This window comes from Hoplias malabaricus, chromosome 18, assembly GCF_029633855.1.
Source record: "Hoplias malabaricus isolate fHopMal1 chromosome 18, fHopMal1.hap1, whole genome shotgun sequence".
Lineage (NCBI taxonomy): Eukaryota > Metazoa > Chordata > Actinopteri > Characiformes > Erythrinidae > Hoplias > Hoplias malabaricus.
Genome location: NC_089817.1, coordinates 7,666,133 through 7,685,510, shown reverse-complemented (window position 1 = coordinate 7,685,510; position 19,378 = coordinate 7,666,133). Strand labels below are relative to the sequence as shown.

General features: G+C 46.5%; 1 protein-coding gene across 6 annotated transcripts in view; it reads right to left on the bottom strand.

Moving 5' to 3' along the window:
• Positions 1-19,378, bottom strand: part of galt (galactose-1-phosphate uridylyltransferase) — a 159,672-nt gene that overhangs the window by 58,040 nt on the left and 82,254 nt on the right. For 3 of the 6 annotated variants that reach the window (XM_066650845.1, XM_066650844.1, XM_066650846.1), the window contains 2 exons: positions 5,823-5,977; positions 19-1,782 (listed from right to left, as the gene is read on the bottom strand). In XM_066650845.1, the coding sequence (XP_066506942.1) occupies positions 1,708-1,782; positions 5,823-5,977 (230 nt within the window). In that variant the 3' untranslated portion in view covers positions 19-1,707. Of the gene's footprint in view, positions 1-18; positions 1,783-5,822; positions 5,978-19,378 lie in introns of those variants that run through there. The other 3 variants (XM_066650843.1, XM_066650842.1, XM_066650841.1) reach the window with 2 other exon arrangements.

Below are 19,378 nucleotides of genomic sequence, written 5' to 3'. Positions count from 1 at the left end.
GGACACAGGGAGAACTCCTCACAGTTAAACAATAATAATAATAATAATAATTTGGCCTGTGTTATGGCACACACATATTTAATGTTTTTCTTTTCTTTATTCCCTGTGGAGCATTTGTTGACTTATTTCCACTTAGAACATTAACTATTTTTAGAAGCAGGGCTGTTCAAACCTATATGGCACTCATTCCCTTCATCAAAATAACACGCTGAAGAGCTCCTGGTTGTGGACTGTGAGAGTGCGTCTGGTCCAGCATCTCGAAAAGCAGCAGACACTACAGCAGATGGACAGGCAGTCTATGGCACATCCAGAGCTGCTGACAGAGAGAGGGAGCAATAGAGCACCTGGCGAAGGCACAGGACCTTCTGTTTTGCCATCGTTAATTGGCTTGACTGGGAAAACGTCTCGCCTCTGAACGTCATCAATTTGGGACATTTGCTTATGCAAAGCTCCAGGCCTGCAGACGCTGCTAAAAGAGGAAGGACATCGCTTTTAACTCATCTCTACATTTTAACAAGCAGTTTTAGGGCAGCTGTCATGCTTCAAGCGTTCAAAAACCTTTTATTTCTGTTCCAGTGTCAGCACGCAGCCGTAACGACTGCAGGAATGTGTCAGCAGTGTAAATCTTATTGAAGAGTAATTATTTATTGATAAGCAATAGTTAAAGCAGACGAGCAGATTGATAAATATTTGAGAAGGTTACTCATCACAGGGAATGGCAATTTAGATTCGATTAAATTAGATGAACTTCACTGCAAGGTATATTGGAGTTTATCTTCGGCTCCCTGTAAAGCCTCATTTCTTGACTCTAGAACAAGTGTGAATTCCAAATTGCAGTTAAAATGTTACAGTATAAACATATCATTTTGGGCACAAAAAAGAAATTTATGAATAGTTAAAGAAATAAAACAAAGACTGCAATTTTCAAATATAATAAAAGAATATTCAGAAATGTAGATCAACATGATAACGTAACTGACGTATAACTGAAATATGTTTGTTGACCTTAGAACTCACAGCCTGAGGATTCATTTCATATTTTAAAACAACACTAGGCAGTATTTTTACCTTAAAGCTACAGCTTCAAAGCCATTGTGATGAGAATAAGAGCCTCCGGCACTGCTACATGCTTAAAATGAAAAGGTGCTACAAAAGTTCTTTGAGTGATGCCATAGAAGAACCTCTTTGGGTTCCACAAAGAACCATTTTTGCTAATGCATTTAAACTGGTAAAAAAAAACACATACAACTGAGTGATGGATTTTTAAACCTTTAAAAGGTCTTTAACAAACATGGTTTTTGTGGAACCAAATGTGGTTCTTCTATAGCATCAACACTCTCTAGCACCGTAATTCTGGGCTCAGGACATTTCAGAACAGTGTTTAAAAAAATGATCTACAATTTGCAACTGTAGGGGGAGCTCAGGAGCAAAAATCCCTAATTTTATAATAATGCTACTTCCATAAGCACAATGAAAACATCTGAAACTGAGCACATAAATGATTTAACAGTTGGAAATACAAGGTAAACATGAGTTCCATGAGCTGAACAAGTATCTAGCCTCATGTTTTGGTCTGAAACTAACTCTAGTACCACTTATGGAGTGGGTAATATTTCATATTCACATCCACAATTATTTGCTTTTATCGGTTTGTAGACCTTCCAGAGTGTGTCCTCCATATTTGGTCTATACTCACTTCAGCTTCATTCATAAACTTGCTTGTCCCTCCATTACTCTGTGCTTGTAGTGCTCCTCAGAGAGCGCTCGTAATCTCTCGGCAGCCTGTGGGGACACAGTTAGCAAATCAATTGCAAAAGACCTTCAGTTGGGGAACCCTTAGGGTCTTTTAAGACCACACAGAAAGTGTAATAATTTCTATGAACTAAAAATCATCAGTATTCGTTCATATAATAAATTATATACAAAAATTATCCTGCGTTCTGTAATTACTGAAGAAATACTCAGAGTGTTTTGTTTTGTTTGGGAACAAAAATGGTCTTAAAATGGTGAAATCATGATTCTTTCCGCTGTACCCAGGTAGATACAGCCAAATGAGCTCTATTATTATTAAGGCCTTCAGGAGCTGAACTGAAGGCTTTACATGTTAGATGAACTAGCGGTGGTTGAGTGTGTGTGTGGGTGGGTGGGAGTGTGAGTGGTTGTGTGTGTTTTGTGTGTGTGTTTGTGGGTGGGCGTGTGTGTGGTTGGGTGAGGGGTGTGTGTGTGAGTGGGTGGGCGTGTGTGTGGGTGGGTGGTTGGGTGTGTGTGTGAGTGGGTGGGCATGTGTGTGCGTTGGGTGGGTGGTTGGGTGTGTGGGCGTGTGTGGGGGTATGGGTGAGAGGGGGTGTGTGGGGGTCGGTGGGAGTGTGGGTGCGGGGGTGGGAGTGTGGGTGCGGGTGTGGGTGGGTGTGTGTGGGTGAGTGGGCGTGTGTGTGAGTGGGTGGGCGTGTGAGTGGGTGTGGGTGGTTGGGTGTGTGGTTGGGCGTGTGTGTGTGGATGGGTGGGTGGGCGTGTGTGTGGGTGGTTGGGCGTGTGTGTGTGGGTGGGCGTGTGTGTGTGGGTGGGAGTGTGTGTGTGTGTGTGGGTGGGCGTGTGTGTGGGGGTGGGTGGTTGGGTGTGTGTGTGAGTGGGTGGGCATGTGTGTGCGTTGGGTGGGTGGTTGGGTGTGTGTGTGGGTGGGCGTGTGTGGGGGTATGGGTGAGAGGGGGTGTGTGGGGGTCGGTGGGAGTGTGGGTGCGGGGGTGGGAGTGTGGGTGCGGGTGTGGGTGGGTGTGTGTGGGTGAGTGGGCGTGTGTGGGTGAGTGGGTGGGCGTGTGAGTGGGTGTGGGTGGTTGGGTGTGTGGTTGGGCGTGTGTGTGGGTGGTTGGGCGTGTGTGTGTGGGTGGGCGTGGGTGTGTGGGTGGGAGTGTGGGTGGGCGTGTGTGTGTGTGGGTGGGCGTATGGGTGGGAATGTGGGTGAGTGGGCGTGTGTGAGGGAATGTGTGTGGGTGGGCGTGTGTGTGGGTGGTTGTGTGTGTGTGTGTGGGTGGGCGTGTGTGTGTGTGTGGGTGGGTGTGTGGGGGGTGGGCGTGTGTGTGGGTGTGAGGGGGTGTGTGGGGTTCGGTGGGCGTGTGTGTGGGTGAGTGGGTGGGCGTGTGTGTGTGGGGGTGGGTGGTTGGGTGTGTGTGTGGGTGGGCGTATGGGTGGGAATGTGGGTGAGTGGGCGTGTGTGAGGGAATGTGTGTGGGTAGGCGTGTGTGTGGGTGTGTAGGAATGTGTGTGGGTAGGCGTGTGTGTGGGTGTGTAGGAATGTGTGTGGGTGGGCGTGTGTGTGGGTGGTTGTGTGTGTGTGTGTGGGTGGGTGTGTGTGTGGGTGGGGGTGGGCGTGTGTGGGTGAGGGTGAGAGGGGGTGTGTGGGGTTCGGTGGGAGGGTGTGTGGGTGAGTAGGAATGTGTGTGGGTAGGCGTGTGTGTGGGTGTGTAGGAATGTGTGTGGGTAGGCGTGTGTGTGGGTGTGTAGGAATGTGTGTGGGTGGGCGTGTGTGTGGGTGGTTGTGTGTGTGTGTGTGGGTGGGTGTGTGTGTGGGTGGGGGTGGGCGTGTGTGGGTGAGGGTGAGAGGGGGTGTGTGGGGTTCGGTGGGAGGGTGTGTGGGTGAGTGGGCGTGTGGGTGTGTTCAATGTATAACTGGTCAAAACATCAAGAGCTACCAAAATGTCCCTTTACTTATGTAACAGGACAACAACTGAACTTGAAAGTAGAATGATGTTTTTGCAGTTGATCCCGAAGCCATTGTTGAAAGTCCTCTCACCACACAGTAACGTCACCACACAAGAAAACACACACATCGCCCAGAGCCATGACTGGCTGCATGGCATTCACATTGAGCAACAAACAGCGGTGGGCTTTGATGTCTGAGGGGATGAAGCTACATCCTCTCTCTTTCGCTCTCTCTCTCCCTCTCCCTCCCCCTCTCTCTTTCTCAAGAAGAGTGATTAAACATTCTAGCGCCCCTGTCATTTCCTGATCCAATTTCTTTGCTGCGTCACACTGCTTAATTCGTATGCCACCGCTGCTCTGGCACAATTTGATAGCGGCCAGCGCCACAGCTAACAGAGGTCAGTCTCATAAGCGCCGGCAGATGGGCTCTCCATGGGTCTGCCGTATTCACTAAGCCATAATAAATGTTACAGCACATTAAATCACCCTAGAGGCGTGCCACCATGTACAGAACCCTAACCGTTCAATCAGGAAATCTCAGCACCGAAAGATAAAAAGCACCCGCTGTATTACATTAAGCTTCTCTGCTAGAACTCCCATAACACCCAGCTTTAACAATCATAGTTACATGCACACTTGCACACACTCACGTGGTCCAGCTCATCTTTCAAAGGGCCACATTCACACTCCAAAAAAAGACAGCAGAGACAAGGTTACCACAGTCCACAGTGATCTTTGCATCACAACTATGGCTGGGTCCGACAGAGTGCTCCTGAAGGCTCCGGAAATGGCACATTCAGACTGTGGTGCTTGGCCCATGGTGTGGGAACAGTGGGGGAAGTCAAATGACTGGGGTGGAGGTAGTATGATGGGATATGCAATGGGAGTGGGCCTGTTGTTTGCCAAATAGTGGCAGTGTCATATAACAAATAACAAATGGTACAGAAGGATGTGGCTTCACTATTTGGCAAACAACAAGTCACAGTTGCCTTTTCCATCAATGTGTTATAACTGTTGTAAATTAGGAGGTGTTGGCGTTGGTGATTGCTGGGATGGATTGGGTGACTGCTGTGAATGTGTTGGGCTGAGTCGGGATCACTGCGGTGTGCATTTTGGGAGTTTTTGGGCCACTGTGATCAGCTCTGCGAGGCGGTCAAAGGCACGGGCAGCTGGAGAACTGACAGCCCCAGGATGGTGCTGATTAATTTGATCAAGCTATCAATCAATGCGTCCAGATGGACATAAATCAAGCGCTGGACGTGCTGTCCTCTGCCCTGCAACCGACAAACCAAGAAGGAGAGATTCATTATAGAAAAGGAGACAGGGAGACGGAGGACTCTAATGAACAAAACAGGGTCACGAAGCATGACCCGTGTCTGAGAGTAGCAGTCAGGTAGCAAGGTTGAGTGTAAGATGACTGCCCGTATCACAGTATTCATGGGTTAGCGTCTATTTTGTGTGAGCGTGCTAATATTTAAAATTGAGTTTTTCAGAAAGAGCTCATTGCTTGCTGTCTATTTATGAACTTTATTTTTATGCAGTTTTCCAGGTATTCTACAGCTTCACTGGTGAAGTAATTGATATAAATGATGGTGTTTAGCCAGTACGGCGCAAAATGAGAGTAAATAGTCCATTATTCTTCAACAAGAAGTGAATGATGGCAGTCTGGGAGAGAAATGACAGGTTCTCTAAATAGAAAAACACAGTAAACAGCTCTAAACAGGAGTACTGCAAAGCTGAATATGATGCAACGGGAAAGAAACAACTTTCCGGAAACACTGTTTTACAGAATATGCCCAAAATATTACACTACTCTGGGAAACCTCAACAGAGCATATTTAATCCATTGTGTGTGCCAACCGCTAATCATGTCGACAGTGTGGGGGTGCCAACCGAGGAAGCTGGTTTTCCACCATCGCTGACGCGCCTGCAGACTGAGGGCGTCCATTTTTACCGCTGCTGCTCCACACTGCTCGCTGACTGGCTACCTATTCTCACTACTGCTGTCTTCTAAAAAAATGCTGTGAATTGTTTGGCGTTTGGTGTCCACTGTTCTATATAATACCTTTAGTATTATTATTATTATTATTATTAATCATACTAAGGGTGGACTGAGGAAGGCTCACCTGTTCTGGAGTGAGGTCCCGCTGAGCCTGTGCCAGCATCTCATACCCCACCATGAACTTGCGGATGGTGGCCGAGCGCAGGAGGGGAGGGTAGTAGTGCGCATGCAGCTGCCAGTGACTCATGTCCTCCTTCAAGTGGCTTCCTGTTGGGGCTCCTAAAAAAACACAAAAAAGCAGGGAATTTCTGGTCAGAACTGCCTCTCAATAATGTGTACTTTTTCCAGACACTAGAGGGCGCTTTTGAGAACATTCACAATAAAGGAGCTTTTGCCAAGTAGCAAAATAAAAAAAAGGTTGTACATGATTAACTTATGTTTTAAAACAAATTTTAAAAAACGATTTTCTTACCCCAGAACGCAGAGCTTAAAATATATCCACACTGCTGGTGACTAAGCTTATTTATAGTTTAGTTATAGGACCAACAGCAAGCACAAGCTGTACTCAGCCAAAGCTAATTAGCAATCAGCGCTCATTAGCAGGAATGCTACCATCCTACAGAGTGAAAAGATTTAGCTGTTAAAAAAACAAACAGGTTTCACTTTTTAATTTGGAATATTAGATTAGGTTTTTCTACTTTATGAAATGTTTCCACATAAATGGCTGGTGAGCTATTTAACTTTATTTATATCCATGTTTGTATAGTTTATTACATTGTAGCATCTATAATTTATTAGCCGTGTTTCTGGTATGGGAGAAAGAGTTAGTGACCAGGACCATTAACCGGTTCTGGGAAAACATCTATTCCTGAACAAAGTGTAACAGCACAGTATCTAAGAGAAAGCTTCTCAAGTTTGCATTTAAAGACTGAATAAAGCCAGCATCTCATCTGCTCATATTAACATTGTTTACATAGTGATAAAGCCAGAACTGCATAGTAACAAATAATTTTTACGTAATTTTAAGTACGATCATGCCACTGTTCAGAAAAACTGCAACCTGTATTCTTGATTTTTAAATGATTAAAAAAATAAAATAAAATTATCTCAAGTGTGATTTGCAATTTTTCTATAGTGCACATCTGCACATCTGCAAAGATGACATCAAACATACTGAAGCTATTAGCGCTGTCCGCTGGGCCTCATTTGCCAAATGAAGTAATATATGACTAACAGGTAATAACGTTATAATTCGGTTCTGTAAGCAGACATAAGTGATGTATTAATAATCATGTCATGAAGAAAACGAACATATAGAAAACGTACAAACTTCATTTGGTATGCATCTGTGCTGTCAATCACATTCAAACGATTCAGCTAAAGTGAATGGGGCCACATCAAAGCTGACACACAGAGCTTCACAGAACAATCCACCAATCCACCAGGGCCCAGCAAGAGCCTTAATTAACAACACAGTGTTCGTAACAGCGTCTGGACGCCAGTGGCATGCGAGAAATCTCTTGTAAGGTTTCATGGTGCATATTAAGTTATAAAATGGCTGTGAGAACCAGTGGTTTGGCCCCAGTCCCAGCTCGCTTATCCCCATAATAATGAATGAAAAGCGTATCATGCAAGTTAAATCTGATTCATCCTGTCTTCTGCAATAAAATGGCCGTTAATTTCCTCCTCTGACATTCTCTGGCCATGCTAGCTTGGTTCCAGAGTTTGTTATTGGGTTTGGGGAGGACTGTTGCCCTCACCGAGCATATGTGCTCACACACACACACTCACTTTTTTGGCCAAGACTGGAAGTCTCAAGTTCCCTCATCTCCTGTGTTGACCTTCCATGGTTTGTATTTGCAATTTGTTAGCAAAGTGCTACTCTCTGTAGCGAAGTTATGGGGAGACCGCTGGAAGGTGGCCATCTTAGTTCATGCCAGAGAAAATAATTTAGAGCTTAGCTCCACAAATACAGTGCCTACAGTAAATAATGTCTGGAGCAGTAATAACATTTGGCACGATGGCCAAGCATAGCAAGTGAACTGATCCGGCACAAGAAGCCAATACACACTGCTAGAACACGGTGATGACATCATTCCTAATACAATTATGAACACTGTATTAATTTTCTTGTACAGGGAGGTCATGGACCGCAACAAAGAACCTCCTGGCCCAAAGTCTTAAGCCATGCATCTGGACGCCTGCCACAATTAACACAAGGAAAATGTTAATCAGCATTACCATTCTACATGTTAACATCTCACTCTGCAGATTCATGAGGGGGAAACTGGAAAGAGTAGTAAAGAGTGTGCTATATCTGTCAGCATGGCGTTATGTACAATAAAATTACATATGCTTTAATATTTTCTCACAAGGATTGCAACACCGTGAGTAATAAATATACTGCAGCATTACGGGGTTAGGAACACCCACCTTGGATCTACACTCGCTGTACATTTTATCAGCTCCACTGACCATACAGGAGGACTTTGTAGTTCTACAGTTACAGACTGTAGTCCACTTGCATACTCTCTGACATCTCCATGGTGGAGTGATGAGATAGGTGTGTCTAACAGAGTGGACAGTGGCAGTGTTTAAGAACTAGAGCGGCACTGCTGTGTCTGATCCACTCGTAAATCTGTGATGGTCTTGTGGGGGTCCTGACCAGTGGCGATTGCTCTAAGACTGCAAGGGAAGCTCAGCTTCCCCTAAAATGTAAAAAAATAAGTGATCAAATATATACTGTTGTGCATGCATGTCATTGAATAAATATGCACTACAACGCGCTCAACTTTTGTTCAGAATCAGCTTCTTATCACTGGTAAAGACGCGGCTTTCCTCTCAATCATTCCCGCAGCTTCACAGTACTTTAAACAGTGAGGACGCTGAGCGTCCACAGAGTTCAATAGCGAAGCAGCGAAGTGCAGCGAAACGACACGCGTCATTGGATAAATGCTGGGCTTTGTCCCGCCCATCGGACGCTCAGCGTCTCTGGGGGTCTATGGGGCAGTGGGCTGGCCTCGGCTGGCCCGGACGCTCAGCTTCTGCATGATGATTGGATGATCTGTCTGAGGCTGAATCCCTTTTTGATTGACAGCGAAATGAGCGAATCAGTGATCCTTTGGTGTAAAGATCCGTGGGATCACAGGCAGACACACTTCACATGGGCCAAGGCCGTTTAAGCAGCCTAGCTCTGCTGGCCATTGAGAGGACACTAGTCAAGTCCCTGGAAAAGACGCCTTGTTGGTACGACAGGGTCACAGATCATTTTCTTAAAAAGGAACGGAGGGTAGAATTTACGTATAAATAAACCGACACATTTTATGATGTAGGCCGAAATTGAGCTTCCCCTCCTTGAAAGACCAGCATCCGCCACTGGTCCTGACCATTGAAGAACAGGGGGAAACGGGGGTAAGGAAGTATGCAGAGAAACAGGTGGACTACAGTCTGCAATTGTAGAACTACACAGTGCTCCTGGATGGTCGGTGGAGCTGATAAAATGAGTGTAGATACAAAGGTGTTCCTAACCTGAGTGAATAGAGACCAGACAAGCCTTTTTTCATTCGCCTTCCTTCTCTTCCTCAACGACCAAAACACGGCATGTTCAAATGGCTGGAAAAGAAGGAAGCCAATCAAATTGCCAGGTTAAGGCCATAGAAGGAGCAGAATGATGTGAATAACACAAGCTGGACTCCAGGTGTTTAAAAAAAGTTGTGTCTGTTGCCAACCACTAATTTGCAGGGGTCATGTTAAATAATGTGTCATGACTCCAAGTTCCTGCAGCATTTTTCAGAGTTCATCCCGTATTCCCTGCGAAATAAATGAATTTATAAAAAGGGCCTCCACGTCTCAATGTCCTGATTAAATTATTCAACGCGAAATGCATTTCATTACTTGGCGAAAGAGCGGAGCCGGGGATTGTTATATAAGCCCGGAGACGAGGGCTGAATTGCAGATTGCGTGGTTCGCATTAGGTCCCACGAGTGAGTCTGAACAGCCCGAGGCTACAGAATCTAAAAACCTGGTCAAGATGCTTCAGCAGACTGGCTCCACTCGACGCAGCCGGCTCACACTCACGCACACACACCGTATCTGCTCTTTTTGCTATTACGCGGCCTTTAATTTTGGGCGTACACCCACTTAGCCAAACAGCCCTCTCTCGCTTAAAAGACTTTGCGCAGCGTAGCCGGACCTGAGGAAAGTTAACACCTTGGTGAAAGATCAGAAGGAAACACACACTTATGCTTGGCCAAGGTCTGGCTGTCTGCCCTAAAAAGGCACTGGCAGCAGTTATCAGAAGGTGACATGGGTTGAAGTTGCTCATTAGCCACGAACGCGTTACTGTGCTACCGCTCAACAGGGCCGGGAGCTAATTAGCTCACTACCTCCCCAGCTCATCAGGAAGCCTCTGCTCCGGTGGTGACACAAACAAAACAACTTTCTTTTCTGCTCAAATTAATGAGCTCCATTGAAATAGAAAAACAAGGCCTTTTTTTTCACAAGAAGCAACCCATAATGACATCCTTTTATTAACTGCGACTTTCACAGCCCCTCCATGACTGAACCAAACTGGCTTTTTCTCTCAGACCAATTAAAAAGAGTGGGAAATGGACGCTAATTGTGGGGTGTCAGTAAAGGGGAAGATATGAAGAGGCTTTGAGGATAAAGGGCAAAATCCAAAGAGTAAAGAATGACTCTCAGAAGGGCAGACGGAGGAGGGGAGGCGACACACGCAGAAAAGGAACCAAGGCGCTCCGAGAACAATGGTGTCAGAAGACGGAAAGCAAAGCCTTTTCCAAGCTCTGTAAGTGAAGCTTTCTAATCTACTCCACCCTGGGTGGTCACACTGACTGCAGGACTCTGAGTAAGGATTCTGTTCTCATCGCAGGACCTCCTCTAGTATGTTGTCAGGGCTGGGAAGCAGACTTTTGAAGCCCCTGCATATGTTGTGCATATGTGATGTCAAACAAGTGGCGGCAGTAGTATCACGCTGAAAATAACACTTTTTCTTTTACAAATTTACAGTAGAGAGAACATAATACACAGGAAAAGGGCCTCTTTTATCTTATTTCATTTGCATTCACTTGTAAACATGTATATGAGAACAGTTTAAATAGTTCCCTCATACACTTGATGATGAATGTTTTGGCTGATTGCTTATGACTGTAAAAAAATCTCGTCTCAGTTGTAATAATTTTGTTCATTCATTCATTTATTCATTATCTGTAAGCGCTTAACCAATTCAGGGTCGCGGTGGGTCCAGAGCCTACCTGGAATCATTGGGCGCAAGGCGGGAATACGCCCTGGAGGGGGCGCCAGTCCTTCACAGGGCAACACAGACACACACACATTCACTCACACACTCACACCTACGGAAACGTTGGAGTCGCCAATCCACCTACCGACGTGTGTTTTTGTACTGTGGGAGGAAACCGGAGCACCCGGAGGAAACCCACACAGACACGGAGAGAACACACCAACTCCTCACAGACAGTAACCCGGAGGAAACCCACACAGACACGGGGAGAACACACCAACTCCACACAGAAAGTCACCTGGAGGAAACCCACGCGGACACAGGGAGAACACACCACACTCCTCACAGACAGTCATCCGGAGGAAACCCACGCGGACACAGGGAGAACACACCACACTCCTCACAGACAGTCACCCGGAGGAAACCCACGCAGACACAGGGAGAACACACCACACTCCTCACAGACAGTCATCCGGAGGAAACCCACGCAGACACAGGGGGAACACACCACACTCCTCACAGACAGTCATCCGGAGGAAACCCACGCAGACACAAGGGGAACACACCACACTCCTCACAGACAGTCACCCGGAGGAAACCCACGCAGACACAGGGAGAACACACCACACTCCTCACAGACAGTCACCCGGAGGAAACCCACGCAGACACGGGGAGAACACACCAACTCCTCACAGACAGTCACCCGGAGGAAACCCACGCAGACACGGGGAGAACACACCACACTCCTCACAGACAGTCACCCGGAGGAAACCCACGCAGACACAGGGAGAACACACCAACTCCTCACAGACAGCCACCTGGAGGAAACCCACGCAGACACAGGGAGAACACACCACACTCCTCACAGACAGTCACCCGGAGGAAACCCACACAGACACGGGGAGAACACACCAACTCCTCACAGACAGCCACCTGGAGGAAACCCACGCAGACACAGGGAGAACACACCACACTCCTCACAGACAGTCATCCGGAGGAAACCCACGCAGACACAGGGGGAACACACCACACTCCTCACAGACAGTCATCCGGAGGAAACCCACGCAGACACAGGGGGAACACACCACACTCCTCACAGACAGTCACCCGGAGGAAACCAACGCAGACACAGGGAGAACACACCACACTCCTCACAGACAGTCACCCGGAGGAAACCCACGCAGACACAGGGGGAACACACCACACTCCTCACAGACAGTCATCCGGAGGAAACCCACGCAGACACAGGGGGAACACACCACACTCCTCACAGACAGTCATCCGGAGGAAACCCACGCAGACACAGGGGGAACACACCACACTCCTCACAGACAGTCACCCGGAGGAAACCCACGCAGACACAGGGAGAACACACCACACTCCTCACAGACAGTCACCCGGAGGAAACCCACGCAGACACGGGGAGAACACACCACACTCCTCACAGACAGTCACCTGGAGGAAACCCACGCAGACACGGGGAGAACACACCACACTCCTCACAGACAGTCACCCGGAGGAAACCCACGCAGACACGGGGAGAACACACCAACTCCTCACAGACAGTCACCCGGAGGAAACCCACGCAGACACGGGGAGAACACACCACACTCCTCACAGACAGTCACCCGGAGGAAACCCACGCAGACACAGGGAGAACACACCAACTCCTCACAGACAGCCACCTGGAGGAAACCCACGCAGACACAGGGAGAACACACCACACTCCTCACAGACAGTCACCCGGAGGAAACCCACACAGACACGGGGAGAACACACCAACTCCTCACAGACAGCCACCTGGAGGAAACCCACGCAGACACAGGGAGAACACACCACGCTCCTCACAGACAGTCACCCGGAGGAAACCCACGCAGACACAGGGAGAACACACCACACTCCTCACAGACAGTCATCCGGAGGAAACCCACGCAGACACAGGGGGAACACACCACACTCCTCACAGACAGTCATCCGGAGGAAACCCACGCAGACACAGGGGGAACACACCACACTCCTCACAGACAGTCACCCGGAGGAAACCCACGCAGACACAGGGAGAACACACCACACTCCTCACAGACAGTCATCCGGAGGAAACCCACGCAGACACAGGGGGAACACACCACACTCCTCACAGACAGTCACCCGGAGGAAACCAACGCAGACACAGGGAGAACACACCACACTCCTCACAGACAGTCACCCGGAGGAAACCCACGCAGACACAGGGGGAACACACCACACTCCTCACAGACAGTCACCCGGAGGAAACCCACGCAGACACGGGGAGAACACACCACACTCCTCACAGACAGTCACCCGGAGGAAACCCACACAGACACGGGGAGAACACACCAACTCCTCACAGACAGCCACCTGGAGGAAACCCACGCAGACACAGGGAGAACACACCACACTCCTCACAGACAGTCACCCGGAGGAAACCCACGCAGACACGGTGAGAACACACCAACTCCTCACAGACAGTCACCCGGAGGAAACCCACGCAGACACGGTGAGAACACACAAACTCCTCACAGACAGTCACCCGGAGCGGGAATTGAACCCACAACCTCCAGGTCTCTGGAGCTGTGTGACTGCGACTTGTTATCAAATAAATTACCAAATTATTATTTCAGCAAAAATGCCTTTGGTTTCTTTAAGAAAGTAGAAACTGTGTGAAGATGCTGTTGAGTATAATATGCTTCTCTAGCATAAGCCAGCTCAGGGATTGGATCTGGACTTGGGATCAGATTTTACACCAAAGGTCAATTTAAAGGATAAAAAAAAAAAGAGTCTGAGAATTTTATACCCTCAAAACCTCACGTCAGAAAACGCCAGGAAGCCAACTTTACCATTCCAGCTACATCCTAACCGTCCTATTTTTATTCAAGTCATGTGGCACAAGTTTTGCGGAGCAGGACACCCAACCTATTTAATGTTTGGGGAAATGCTGCAAAGATTCAATGGTAACTGAACATTACCCGGTGATTCGATCAGGCCCTGAGCATTAGTATTTTTTCCACATCATGCAGCTATACACTGAATCCTGACTTAGCAAAGACCTGTGTAGCATTCTAGACGCCCACAGAATATTATTCATGATCCCTTATCAGCCAGAAAGATGGAGGTAAAGCCACGGCTCGCCACATGAAATCGGACAAGCCGGGTTTCCAAATCAGACCTTAACAGAGAACTGGACCGACTGTCACAGCTAATGTCTCGGGAGGTCCTCGGAACAGCAGACGTAAGAAAGAGCACAAATCATTGTGGAAAACCGGTTCTATCTGTGCGTACTTGCAGATGCAAAAGTGAACACAAATAAGACAAATAAATTGACTGCTTCTTGGTGTGCCTCGGAGGCAAGCGGAGATCCCGGCTTCTTCTCCTTATTAGTCTTCCGCTGGAGGTCAATTACCTGGACGTATTGAGAAAATAACTTCAGTTTTAACTTTCCTGACTCCGGCCCAGCTTTGTAAACAGAGTCTTAATGAAAATAATTCATGGCCGTCTTGATCCGAGGCTCAGCGTCAGGCTAGCGTTAAGCCCCTCCTGTCTCTCTCCAGAGCAGGTCAAGAACACACACAGCTAGGCTAGTGCAGAACGTGGTGGGGCAGAGTGGTTCATGTCATCCTGATTTACATAGTTGTTTGCTATTCATGCCATGCCCTTATATCACTGCTTGCTTATATTATAATTAGCCTCATGAAAGGTGTTGTTTTCAGGCCAATATAAGCCTTAAAGGAACAGCCATTTAAAAAAAAAAGAACACATGGTGATGTAGTAGTAGAACACATTCATTACTATATGTCATGTTACATAATGAATACCCTAATGAGGGAAGGACTAAGGTCAGTAGAAAACAGCTTCAGTAAAGGAACACTATGTACTTGCTCCTGACAAACAATACAGCTACATGTGTTTTAAGTAGCATCTACAGTTTAGATGCAAGAGGACCACAACACTAAACAATGGCTGGTCAGGCATCCTCAACCTGGGCCTGTGAGAAATGAGATGTGTTCTCCTTGTGTCTCTGTGGGTTTCCTCGATGTGCTCCGGTTGTCTACCTGAAATCAAACACACTAAACTGGTACATTACAAAAACTATCCATTCAAATGAACCGTTTATGGGGGATAATGTTAATATTTAATCCGTTTTTATTTTTTGTTTGCATGTTAATAAATTAGGAAGTGTCTCAGTCACACAGCTCCAGGGACCTGGGGGTTGTGGGTTCCATTCCAGCTCCGGGTGACTGTCTGTGAGGAGTGTGGTGTGTTCTCTCTGTGTCTGCGTGGATTTCCTCCGGGTGACTGTCTGTGAGGAGTGTGGTGTGTTCTCCCTGTGTCTGCGTGGGTTTCCTCTGGGTGACTGTCTGTGAGGAGTGTGGTGTGTTCTCCCTGTGTCTGCGTGGATTTCCTCCAGGTGACTGTCTGTGAGGAGTGTGGTGAGTTCTCCCTGTGTCTGTGTGGGTTTCCTCCGGGTGCTCCGGTTTCCTCCCACAGTCCAAAAACACAAGTTGGTAGGTGGATTGGTGACTCAAAAGTGTCCGTAGGTGTGAGTGTGTGTGTGTCTGTGTTGCCCTGTGAAGGACTGGCACCCCCTCCAGGGTGTATTCCCACCTTGCGCCCAATGATTCCAGGTAGGCTCTGGACCCACCGTGACCCTGAACTGGATAAGGGTTACAGATAATGAATGAATGGATGAATGAATAATTGCCGGACCGCCTACCGTGCCAGCCTAGAACAGGCATTTTTGCTTACTGACTGTCTGATGTTAAAATGCGCATGCGCGAGTAGGAACTGTTAGTTCAGCCATATTTTACATAGACAACTTAAAGTGGCGCTACTACACCATCTGTTGTTAATTCAGCCATATTTCACATTCCAGTTCGTGAACTAAATTTGGAACCATTTGGTGCGTTTCCACCAACATAAACTAGTTTGTGAACCAGAAATGACGTTCCCAGCTGGAGAGCAGGTTCTTCAGCATGAACCGTGGCAGAATAATAGGAAATAATACAAGAACATGCTCCATATGTGTGTGTTTCTGGGGCTTTGTTTGCCGCAACACCATGCGCACTGGCCAGAGGTGTGGCTCAGGGACGACTTCACTTTAACCTGTTATATTGAATAAGTAAGTAATTGTAATTCTTAAAATCAACAAATTGCTCTTGGTCTTCTTTGATCTTTGGTGGTAGATCATCTAGTGTTTATTTTTTAAATAAAATTATATATATATATAAATTATATATATATATATATATATATATATATATATATATATATATATATATATATATATATTATAAACAAGTCTCTGTGCTCCTTTTTTATTTGTTTTTATTTCTGCATTTATGATTCCTGCCCTCAATTTTGTCGTCTGTACACCACAAACACACAACCACACAATAAAAACCACATGGAAACAAAGACATTGATATGAAGTACCAAAGATTCTCCAGACCTTCCAATGACAAGGGGATGTATTTTGTATATTTCCTCTTTTTGAAATGCCAGAAACACCTCTGTGACAATGGCTATATGACTAAAGACGGTCCGGCTAAACTAGGCTTGCCTAGTTTTCTTTGTTCTTGGTTTTTTTTTTTTTTTCAAATGCCTGTAACGAGGACTGTGCTGTTAATCTGTAATACCTATGATCTATCTGCTCCTGCCAACCTTCTGAGCGGAGATACACTACAGGCCAAAGCTCTCTTCATCCATATCCTCCTCTCACATGTTAAATAGCCTGTGCTACACCGCGCTCCAGAGCCAAGCCGACACCCTACAGTGAAGGGCACCTTGGAGAATTTCCAGTGTGCTGTATTGTTTGGACGGTTGCTTAGAACATGAAGAAATGAGCCGTTTATGCATTGAGTTGTGAGATAATCTGGCCATGCAGCTGGCTTACGTACATACAAGCCCTACGCCAAGATGGGATGTGAGATATTCAAGAAAATATCTTTCACATTGCAGGAAAACCTTTTCTTTTGCAAAAGATTGCTGAATATATTTGTCTATTCATTGCGACAGGTTCACGTTGGGTAAAACACACTGGAAGCCACTTCAAAACACTCTTGGTGACAAACATGATGTTGTGCACAGCTGAGAGGAGCAGGGCTGAATATTCCCCCCACAGTTTCTGGGCCTGCCAAACACAGCCAAGCACAAAGCAGAAAGTGAGGCATCAGGGAACCATTCGGCTGGGGCTGAAATTCACTCAGAGACTTGGCATAATTGTTATTATTGTTTTTAAGCAAGGCTGAATAATAAGTTTTTTCTTAAATTAAAGCCCACTGTCCCAAATAATGTTTGTTTTTAAAAAATGTTTCACAATTATATAAGTAACAAACACACATCTGTTTATTATATTAATATTCATTTATGGCACAGCAGGTAGTGTCGCACAGCTCCAGGGACCTGGAGGTTGTGGGTTAGATTCCCGTTCTGGGTGACTGTCTGTGAGGAGAGTGGTGTGTTCCCCCTGTGTCTGCGTGGGTTTCCTCCGGGTAACTGTCTGTGAGGAGCGTGGTGTGTTCTCCCCGTGTCTGCGTGGGTTTCCTCCGGGTGACTGTCTGTGAAGAGCGTGGTGTGTTCTCCCTGTGTCTGCGTGGGTTTCCTCCGGGTGACTGTCTGTGAAGAGTGTGGTGTGTTCTCCCTGTGTCTGCGTGGGTTTCCTCCGGGTGACTGTCTGTGAAGAGTGTGGTGTGTTCTCCCTGTGTCTGCGTGAGTTTCCTTCGAGTGACTGTCTGTGAGGAGTGTGGTGTGTTCTCCCTGTGTCTGCATGGGTTCCCTCCGGGTGACTGTCTGTGAGGAGTGTGGTGTGTTCTCCCTGTGTCTACGTGGGTTTCCTCCGGGTGCTCCGGTTTTTTCCCACAGTCCAAAAACACATGTAGGTACGTGGATTGGCGACTCAAAAGTGTCCGTAGGTGTGAGTGAGTGTGTGTCTGTGTTGCCCTGTGAAGGACTGGCGCCCCCTCCAGGGTGTATTCCCGCATTGCGCCCAATGATTCCAGATAGGCTCTGGACCCACCGTGACCCTGAACTGGATAAGGGTTACAGATAATGAATGAATGAATGAATATTCATTCATGTTCTAGAACTGCTTCATCCTGATCAGGGTCACTGTGGGTCATAGAGTCTACCGGGAATCACTGAGCACAAGGCAGAACGACCCTGGGCCGGGTGCCATTTTATCACAGGGCATCAAATACTCACCTGGAACTCACCCCTGTGAATAGTTTCATAAAAAAATTCTCAGATATTTTATATTTTATTTTCTTCCTGATTCCCGATGAAGCCACTCACCCCATCTTTTCAAACACCATCCCTGGAGCTCATCACCCTTTTTTGTTAGCACTGAGTGATGAGGGGGAGGAAACAATTAATAGACCACGGCTGGCTGAGGGATAATCAGGGATCAACCTTACAATTTCCTCATGAAAAATAAACAAATATATATATTTCAAAATGTCATAAGGTCAAAGTAGAACCTCGTAAACTGATTTTTTCATGACTAAAACGATTCCACTCGCTACATTAAACACTGCACAACTGGATTATACCATTTCCTGTGAAGGAGTGTTTGCATGTAAAAGCCAATAAAGAAAACATCAACTCCAGTTGTTCCTGTCAAAGAGATGTAAGTCTGAATATCAGGCAAGAAAACCTGCTTGCCACGTTGCTTTAAATGTTTCTGAGCTAGAATCGGCCTAATAGCTGTGTAAGGCTAATTTCTTATGCCTGGCCGCCTATTTAAATAAGCCTGACCAAGGCCCATTACGGATGTCACCATCACTTTTATGGGGATAATTCATCTGCTAGGGACGAAATGGCCTGTGGAACCGAGTGACTGAGGGTTATGGCGGGCAAGAGATGTGACCCTCCATCGGGGAAGGAGATTCATATCGACTGCCTCTGATGTGAGGAAAATGGATTTGCATGATTGGGGTGTTCAAGCCTAATCAAGTGGAGATAATGGACTGAGATTAACTTACAGTGGCTTTCTGAAACAGATGTGTAAAAAAAGGGTGCGTTATTAGTAGCTCATTTTAACACTGAAAGCTGGCTCTCTCTGCCATAGATGTGGGATATGTACTGACAACAGATAGATCACAGATACACAGTGCTGTACTTGAACACATGGGACTAGACTCTAGACTCTGAATATAAACTAAACATACAGCTGTGATCAAAGCTTCAGTGTTTATGGGTGAATCCTGAGAAAGAGTTGTTTATTTACAGTGAAATTTAGCAGAAAATATCGCTATATGAATATAAGAAAATCAGCTAAAGTATGTTCTATTCAAATATAATGTACTATTTGTTCTATTAACTGAAAAAAGATGAGCGTAGCTAGAGAAACGATTAGGAAACTCTCCCACTTCTTCCCCCCACCCAACATTTTTTATTGTATTGTGGCT